This window comes from Carettochelys insculpta, chromosome 1 (genome assembly GCF_033958435.1).
Source record: "Carettochelys insculpta isolate YL-2023 chromosome 1, ASM3395843v1, whole genome shotgun sequence".
Classification (NCBI taxonomy): domain Eukaryota; kingdom Metazoa; phylum Chordata; order Testudines; family Carettochelyidae; genus Carettochelys; species Carettochelys insculpta.
The window spans coordinates 175,673,312-175,683,063 of record NC_134137.1 but is presented as its reverse complement, the minus strand read 5'-3'; the positions used below and the strand labels follow the sequence as shown (position 1 = coordinate 175,683,063).

Here is a 9,752-nt window from a genome sequence, read left to right as displayed (position 1 = left end):
ATGATTCCAGCCAAAAGCCTCCAGGCCAGTGCTTCCCAGCATTGCTGTTCCCCCAGCCAGAAGGGGAAATGTTAGCATAAAGAGACAGGTCTTTCTTCCACCAGGCAGAGCCCATCCCATAGCTTGCCCTGATTGGGCCCTGCAAAGCTCAGGCTGCCACCACAGTGAGGATCCAGGGCTGGAGCACCAGTCCAGGCTCCCTGACACTGGTGGGCAGGTGGACGTTGAAAGAGCCCTGAGCTTCACTGGCCCGATTGGCCATAGGTTCCCCAACCCTGCTGTAGATCTTTTTGCTCATTTTTGGACCAGTATACAGTCCCCATTTCTGCAGGTATGACCTGTGTTTTTGTTCTTAGGTATGTCTCCTTGCGTAGGGCCAAACTTACCAAGAAATCTAGATCACTTTGTGATGGTGCCATCGTTATAATTTACTACTCAATGTATGGGTCATCCACTAATTTTAATCCACAATGACTACACATTACTTCTCAATCATTAATCAAAATATTGGACAGATCTCTGAGGAACTACATTATAACACATCCATTTAATTAATGTTAGGCTCTACTGATCAGTTTTTAACCCAGTTAAAATGTGCGGGTATATTGGACTATTTGCATAGTAGTAACCATACTATTGTACGGTGCTATTTGTAATCAATGTTGTATACTAACTCAAATGCCTTAAAACTAAGTATTCTACTGTGTGTGTATTGTTACCAACTGTATCTGTAATCTCAAAAAGTGAACTTTTATACCAATTTACATAAAACAGTTTTGACATTAACTATATCTTTAAATTCTTTACTTACTGAATCTTCCTCCTCCTCCCTGGGCTGAATGATCATTGATGTCTGATGCTTCTTTCACTATTTCCTTCCATCTTTCCCTGTATATATTGAATTCCTGTCAGCATTTCTATTATTTTGGCTGGAACTGATGTCAGATTCACCTGTCCGTAACTACCTGGGTCATCCTGCTTGCCATTTTTTAATATTGGCACAGTACGGCTCTGCTCGTCTTCTGGTATTTACCCAGTATTTCAGGTTTTAATAAAAATTAACATCCTTAAGACAGATTCCTCAGTCAGTGCTTTTAGCACTTTTGGAAGTAAGTTCTTTCAGCATGCTGATTTGGAAATGTCATCCCTAGAAGATGCTCTTTAACATCTCCTTAGCACCAAATGCAGGGTGGAGCCTCATAAAAGCAGATTTTTTTGGACAGAGGGGACAGTTAAGGAGTTAGACAGCATTCCAGAGTTCTTGTCACATAATTAGTCCCTGGGGAGCGAGCAGCTGTGTCTCCTAGCACTGGGTTTTTGTCTTGCTCGTCCATAATGAGAAGGGGCTAAACAGGAAGAATCTGAAGGGTGTTCCTTTTGGGGGAACTCAGCACCAACACATTTGCTCTAATGGACAGGAGAGAGGATCAGCTTTAGAAACTAGTTTTCTAATACATAAAATAGGATTGCTGAACAGCCACACAGCAGGACTGAGCCATGTGCACAAGACTTCACTCTCTCCTATGCTTGAAGAGGCATCACCCTAATGTTTCAAAGGGGGATACTGGAAAAAAACAGTATTTTGTGACAGAAGAGACAAAACACATGTAAGTTAATATTATACAAATAGAAACAGAATAACTAGATTGTGGGGAAGCTTCCCAGTATAGATTCATGATAGATGTTCAATCTTACAGTCAACCTTCTTTTGTCAGATGAATATGCATAGTAGAGAGAATTACTGCTCTGGGCAGGGGCAATATTAAACCATAAAATTAATCAGTTAATGCTTACTGCTCATAACATACTTAGACATGCACTGTGGAAAAGTTCTGTTTGCCCAAACAGGACTTCCAACATCTTTTTTCTGCCCATAGCTTGCCACAGGATGAACTACTGACTTTTGAGACATCTCTGTTCCTCTCTCCCCTTGTTCTCCAAGTTGAGTTGTGAATTCTGCAATTATCATGCAACTGCTGAGTTACATCAATAGTCTTCAGCAGTGTAGCAAGTTGCTTTCTCAGAATAGTTACATCTTAAAATAATTAGAAATAGCCCTGCAGTTCACCTACAAATGTCAGTTGTGAAAGAGGAATTGTTTGCTTTTGGAAGGTGTTGAAGATTGTGAAATAACAGTGCGAAATAATTCTACTTATCTTTTAAAATGCTGCAATCAGAACCCTTTTCTATCTGCCTACAAATAATAAACTCAAATAGCATCCAGGGGCATATGGTACTAGAATAAAATATTGTTTCCTCCCACTGAATAGGAGGGGTATATGAGAATAATTGCCAAATAGCGTAACAAGAATCCAAGTTGACTTACGAAAAACAGTACTTTTGAAAAAACAAATTTTTCCACACATGCATGGAATGAGAGCCCTTTGAATGCATCAGTGGGCCAGAGTTTGTTCTCAATCCTTTAGGCTTGTTTCAGAACCTGTAATTTATTTGTATGCTTCCCTTGAAAGTACTAAATGTGAACTTTAAAAGTGGTACCTTTAAATCTAGGCCTAAACAAAAATTACAGGTCAAAGCTGAAAATAAAACCCTAACAACCTTACTTAATTTATATAATTAGATGGCTGAAGCTTCCTTATGTCCTCAAGATTTTACTTCAATACTGGTAATTATTACACTTCAGAAACTACTGATTATCCCAATAAAGCAGCCACAGCAAAATTTAACCAACTGAATTTAAATGAAGTGAATATTTTACCTTTTTTGATAACAGCATTTCTAAACTACTGGATAATTAAAATACCTAACGGTCTCAATAGGCAATCTGGTACATACTTTGGCATCTTTGCTCCACTTACGAAATCAGAGACAAAGACGAGAAATTTAAACCCACAAACTTATACAAATATATTAAGAGCTATATTTTAATCAGAAAAGAAACAAAATATTAGGGCACAAATAGCATAAATTAGATTTCCATTAGGCTTACTGACCAGCTGTGCCTGTTCCTAATGGGAGCACCTAGCAAAAAGATAGCTCCTCAGAGTCACAACTAACTAGCTCATGAGATGCAGGAGCGCAGTGTGAGAAAAGCTGAAACCAAAACCCTTGATCCTCTGCTTTCAGCAGTAGTGCAGATTGGAGCAACCTCGGGACTGTTCCAACTTCTATTAATTCAGTGTCGTTCTCAAGCAACCATTTGCCAGCTAGAATAGCTGGAGCCTAATCTTCCAGCCACTTTGCCATACCCAAAACATGACCTCCTTTATCTTCAATGCAGGTGGCTAGTTACAGAACATGGAGAAAGATACAGGTGCCACCTGTGCCTTAGGCCCATGAGGAACAAACTCCACAATGGAGGAATCCACAGGAATGGACTTATGGATGGCATCCACTATCTCTGTACCACCAGAACAGTGCAAAGAGCAAAAACATGGTAGTCCCCTGAACTTATTGAAATAACATCTTTTGATTCTTATACCCTACATGTTGGGCAGCACTCATCTACAGCAAAGTAAATGGTTAAGTGTTGATAGCAAAACATCAGTGTTTTAACTAACTGAAAGAACTTGGGATACAAAGGAGAACCACTGGAAAATTATAATTAAGAAAAGTTTTTATACTATCAGCAGATTCACAAACATCTTTCTTCCTGAGATTCTTACTGCACTGCAATATATCAGGTCACTGAGAAGGATTTAAATATCACTTCCCAAAAACTCTGATGCAGAACTACATATTTAGTTTGAAAAAATATTAATCTCATTAACAATTGCCCAACTCTGCTTTTTCTTGCCTCATATGCAATAAATAAATTCAAATTATTTAAATTATCAATTTAATTTCCACAATGACAACTTAAACATCAGAATTTGGAGTGGTTTATCAATTTAGCATAATGAGGCACTTTTAAGTTCAAAGTTTTAAATTAAAGGAGCAGATGAGCAATCCTAGTAAAAACCCGTGAAATAATATTCTGAGTCTCAACTTTTCACCAATTTAAAAGATAAAACAAGTTTTAAATACACAAGCTTTTAAAAAATATACAGCACATTTTCTTTTTATATACATATATATAAAGAAAACAGACAAAAACCCTTAGGCCCAAGAGTTCACCTGCATTTTGTCTCAAATTTACAGCATGGAAGTTACATATTAAAAATGACAGTACCACCTATCAGCAAATCCTGTTCTCACCAACACTATTAAAAAAAATGGTAAATACATCTTTGCCATTACTAGTTGTTTCAGGTTGTGTATTTTCAATAGTGTAGCACTGTACATTTTAAAAGCTGTACTATTTCAAGTTATCATTTATGTAGTTATTACTGATGTTGGCATATCATGTTTATAACGTAGAGCGATATATATAAGTCTTTTACTGTTGCATGAGATTTCATACATTAAGAGCTGTTTAAATCAACTCTGCTTGAGTGCACTTATAATATAAGGCCCAGGTAGTAGCACATTGCAGCACCCATAATAATACTCAACATACTGCTATTAACCTGTTGCCAGTTATTTAACTGTACTTTAAACTCTTGCTATATGTAGTAAAATACCACTAAAGACAAAATGTTGCCCCTATAATGAGGCACATTTTGGCATTTGTGCTAAATGCTGCTGCATGGGCAGGCCAGTGCAAGTCAAAATATGAAAAGGAGAGTCATGACTTTACATTAGTAACTTTTTCATAGAAAAATATAAATATATTCCCTGAAATGTAGGACAAACAGCCAGCATTCACCATGAATTCTAGCACTATTACCACAAAAATGTGGACTGGCTTTTTCTTTTAAGGTTACGTTCGACATACTATGTAATCTAGACCTCTATCATCATCATCATCATCATCATCACCACCACCATCATCATATCTCACAGTCCTTCTACCCCCATTTCTAGTTCTTATTTTAGAACGTCGATTTGCTCTTTTATATTTTGTGTAATCCACCTCTTCAGAGTCATTTTCTTGATTAAGTTTAGGACGTTTGATTCGTTGGGGCCTTCTGTAAGACACAGATAAATCTGAATTTTTACCCTTCCTAATTACTTTACTTTTTCTTTTCCTTTTTTTTGTTTTTGTGGAATTCCTATAGCTACTCTTACTGGAATCTGTTTCAGATTCTAAATTGGAAAAGCAATTTAAACTGGCACCAGATCCACATTTTCCAATAACTGCAGCCTCAGCAGGATCAGTCTGCTGACACAAAGAACTTCTTCCATCTTCCCGATCTCGTGTTTCAGACTCTGTATCCTTTGCGTAACTCAAGATTTTTGCTTTTCTCAAAGATGTCCCAGTCTTTTGACTGGTCACCTCCCTGGGTTTTTTACCTTTTCTCTTGCTTGATTCAGAATCTGCCTCATCCTCAGAATTGTTCACTGCATGATGTTTGCATGCAGAAGTAGATTGAGCAGAAGCTTTCTGACTCCTCCCATCCTCTGACTTATCACTTTTGGAATCCTCTGAATTTGCTATTGTGGAATTTTTCATTTTTAGAGATGTCGCATGGACAGTTGTGTGTGGCTGCTGACGGTCATGACTACGCCTGTTCTTTTGTGTCACTTGCATCTTTTGCTCAGAATCAGATTTTCCCCTTTCAGGCTCACTAATATAATTTCTTACAGTAGCAGCTGAATTCAACTCAGAAAATGTTTTCCTGTTGGTATGCTCCTTTACTTTTTTGCTTTCAGACCTGAAAATAGTGTCTACTGTAGAGCTGTGCATTAGCTTTTTCTTGCATGCAGCAGACACAGTCAAATGAGGCAGTTCTCTCTTCTTTTCAATGCATGCGCTTTCTGAACTGGAAAGCTCTTCCTTCACATCACTCATTATCTTAATTTTATTAGCAGCCAAAGTAGCACTTCTTCGTGGAGTTTTTTTCCCAACAGTTTTGGCACTTAACGTCTCACTATTCAACACTGTATATGTTTTGTAGTCATTCATGTATATCCTGCTCCTGAGCACTTTTGTGTTTTGTCCAATCTCCTCAGAGGTTGAGTCTACAAGATAAAGATTTAAAAGTTCCTTTAAAAACACATAAATTTCTATTAAAATCAGTATTTTCTTTGGTATTTACTTTACTACTAATGCTGATGTACATGGACTTTTTTTTTTTAAATAAATGTTATGCATTTCTCAAACCTTAGGCAATTATTTAAAAGATGAGGTCATTGACATCCTTTTAACTTTCAAGATTGTACTTCTGAGGTAAGTGAGAACAGGAAGCGACATTCTTTACTCACATTGACAGTCAATCCAAAATCAGTACCTACCTTCAAGCAAGGGAATGATCTCCAGATTCTAAATATCTATGCGTAGTTTTAAAACTATCATTCTTTCTATTGCAAATGAGTCTCTTTAAAAGAAATTATTACATATTCGTGAACCCGCAATAAATTTTGTTCTGCCAATGCACAAAGCAAAAAAGTACAAATTAAATTCTGTTACCAGAAGAATTTTGACAGCATACACAGTATAAATGATCAGGGGGAAACAAAAGCAAATCTACAAACCAAACCTGGATCATGGAACTATCATGTACAAGAGAAACGATCACAGGCCTTACCATTTTCAGAACTGAATGCATAACTCATTTCTTTAGTGCTCTCAAATTCTTCACACAGGCTACACCTATACTACAGAGATCTTTCAAAAGAAGCTCTTTCAGAAGAGATCTTCTGCAAGAACTTATTTCAAAAGAGTGTGTCCACACACAAAAAAGCAGATCAAAAGAGCCATCTCTTTCTAAAGAGAGTGTCCACACAACCCTCACTCTTTTGAAAGAATGAGCTAGGAATTGAAAAATCAGATGCCATGAGGACTGCTCTTTCTCAAGAAGGGCCTTGCAGAGCATCTACACACATTTTCTTCTGAAAGAAGCTGCTCTTCCTGAAACAGGAGTGGAAGAGCGCTTTCAAAAGGAGCACTGCATTCTTTCGGTTTACTTTTGAAAGAATGCTTTGTGTGTGTACACGCTCCATGGGATCTTTCAAACGAGTCCCCTTCTTTTGAAAAATCTTTCGAAAAACTTTGCTGGTGCAGATGCAACCAGAGTCAAACACATATATGCATGTAAGAGGTCTTATAACCTCATAGTGCTTGTTATGCTACAGGCTGTGAAGCAAGAAAGATAAAACATCTTTTTAAGTTCATACGTGGCAGGTGCCCAGCTACAGTAAGCTCTTTCATATCTGGCATTCTATCATCCGGAACTCTCAAACAGCATTTTAACCATAAGTAAATCTGATTACATTTTCCATAAGTACAGTGTAGTGAAAGTAAACAAATACAGCAAATACAATATAAGTTTACAGTGTATAATACTACTGTTGGTAAAGTACTTCACATACATTATTGTTTCTTAATATCTAATCTGTTTTTCTTTAGTGCTATACATTGCTAGCTATACCTTTATTATCCAGAATATTTGAATATCTGGCAACCTCCTGGTCCCAGGGCTGAGGGATATGAAAGTTTACTGTACTACAGTGCCAGGAACACAACGGATAAATATCAGTCTTGTTTGTCAAAAGGAAGGCATGGACAGAGATGGAAAGAAGAATGGAATGTGGAAAAAAAACTGAAAAAAAGTATAAAATTTCTAAAAAAGGTTAAGTTTCTACAAAAAGATAATTAAATAGAACACAATTAAGGTGTTAACTATATCAGTACATTCTAGTATTTAATGGTCTCTGTCATGCCATGTCTCATTTTAAAGTCTAGGTTAATATCTTTAAGCTATTAAGAGTAATACATTCAGGAAACTGTTGGGGACTGCACTGATGCACTCCATAGTAGGATGGGATCACAGTTTATTTTGATTTGATGAAATTCCATAATTTCAAAGACACTTAAAATCCAAGAGCTCAAAACACAGAAAAGATTTTTCAGGTTATTTATATATCCCAAAGAAGCAAATAAGAACAAACCCCTTTTTGTCCTTATTAATGTGTCATTTATGCATTTGCTATTGCTCTATGGATTAATATTTTTTTATATTCTAATTTACCTCTAGAAACGAAAAAGTATCATGACCAAAGCCACAGATATCTGCTTTATACCTGTGGATATCCATATCTGTGGACCGTTTTTGAGGATCATTGATTGGAAGTGGATACAACTTTTTATTTAGAGCTGTGCAAATCTCTGAATATCTACTTTATACGCTGTCTACTTTTGTGAATTAGGTGTGAATACAAATTTTGTATCCATGCAGAGCTCTAGTTATTAGGTGTTTCATACTCTGGCAAATGCACATGCTCAGTAAGTGTTGTGTGTTCAATACAGCTTTGTATAAAATTGTGGTGGAAATTATATATAACAGCAAGGGTGACAAGCCCCCCCCCCCCCCGACTATTGGCAAATTCTCAATTTTTTGAAACAGTGAAATTTGAAAAACCCAAAAGTGCTAGGTCATGGTATTTTATTAATTTTAATTCACTTAATTAGAACATCTGATGGACAACTGTTGTCTCCATTATGAATTACTGAATATACTTTTTTATTATATTAGTCAAACTGCTCCTGTCAGAGGAACTGCAGACCTGTTGTCACTGGACAAGCCCATTTAGGAGTTGAATTAAAGGCACTTTCTAAAATGAGACTGGGAACAAAAACCTGCTGCCTAGCTAATGCCAGGAGCTGCACTCCTGGCCCACTATATGTAGTGGCATGGAAAGAGCAAACATATAGAAACAAATTACCAAAGTTTTCACATACTGCACTTGTCACAACCATAATAGGGCTGAAAGCTATTTCAGAAAAAAACCTAAAAATTAAGGATTAGGAAGAGTTACCCTTATTAAATACAGTTTGAACCTCTCTTGTCTGGCACCCTCAGGACCTGATTGGTGCTGGAGGAGAGAATTTGCCAGACAATGGGAGGTTAGTATTTTCTACCACGTTACCAACACTTCCACTGCTTACTGTGCTCTTAAGGTTGGGGTAAATTTCAGCTAAACAGAAGCACAGAACACAGAGAGCCAAGACTGGTGGCTGTAAACAAACTTTATGGGACCGTGGGAAACGTGGCTACACCCAGGGTAAGTGGTTGTCCAGCTAACTAAAATCATGCTTGATTATGGAGTTTGGTATACAAGAGAGATCCGGATTAGAGGTTTGACCTATATAAATCACGGTTATTTAGTATCACTAATCTTAAATTCCTTGGGAGATACCACAAACTTAAAATGTCTCAAATTTTCTCCACTCACACAAACCAATCAGGGGAGTAGATACATTAAACCTCCTAATGATGTTGCTCTCATTACCACAAATGATGGTGCAGCCAGGACAAACAGAAATGCTTGTATGGAAAGCACTGACACAATATAGCGCAAACTGCAGTAATCATTTGCTATGTTATGACTTTTGTTGTGCAGACCAGTACCCTGAAAATCCAGCGAACAGAATTTATTGTCCAAATCACCAATTTCATCCTGATATTTGACATCGCAAAGAATTCATCTTTTTTTCCCAGACAAGAACAGGACAACTCCCTGACTCCCAATTTTCTTTTTTAAAGGGACTATGAAATATTGAAACCTCCCCTTCCATTCCAGCAGTGGTCTATGCACTCCAACAGAGATAAACCTGAGAATGTCTGGAACCGGCATTTAGATTTTGAGCCAAGCCATTAAACACAATAGCTGCAGAGCTTTCAAAAGAATCATAATTCTGTAACATCTAGTTAGAGCTGGGTGTAATTTTTTCCTATAGAATTTGTCAGTGGATGTCTATTGAAGGACAGAATAGTTTAATGTAGAACATACCAACTGAAAATAATTAT

The 9,752-nt window shown here is 37.1% G+C and overlaps 1 protein-coding gene across 5 annotated transcripts in view; it reads right to left on the bottom strand.

Annotated features, from left to right (window-relative positions):
• Positions 1 to 542: 542 nt before the first annotated feature.
• Positions 543 to 9,752, bottom strand: part of BRWD1 (bromodomain and WD repeat domain containing 1) — a 134,192-nt gene continuing 124,982 nt past the window's right edge. For all 5 annotated transcript variants that reach the window (XM_074995962.1, XM_074995969.1, XM_074995974.1 and 2 more), the window contains one exon: positions 543 to 5,964. In XM_074995962.1, coding sequence (XP_074852063.1) covers positions 4,763 to 5,964 — 1,202 coding nt within the window. In that variant the 3' untranslated portion in view covers positions 543 to 4,762. The remainder of the gene's footprint in view (positions 5,965 to 9,752) is intronic.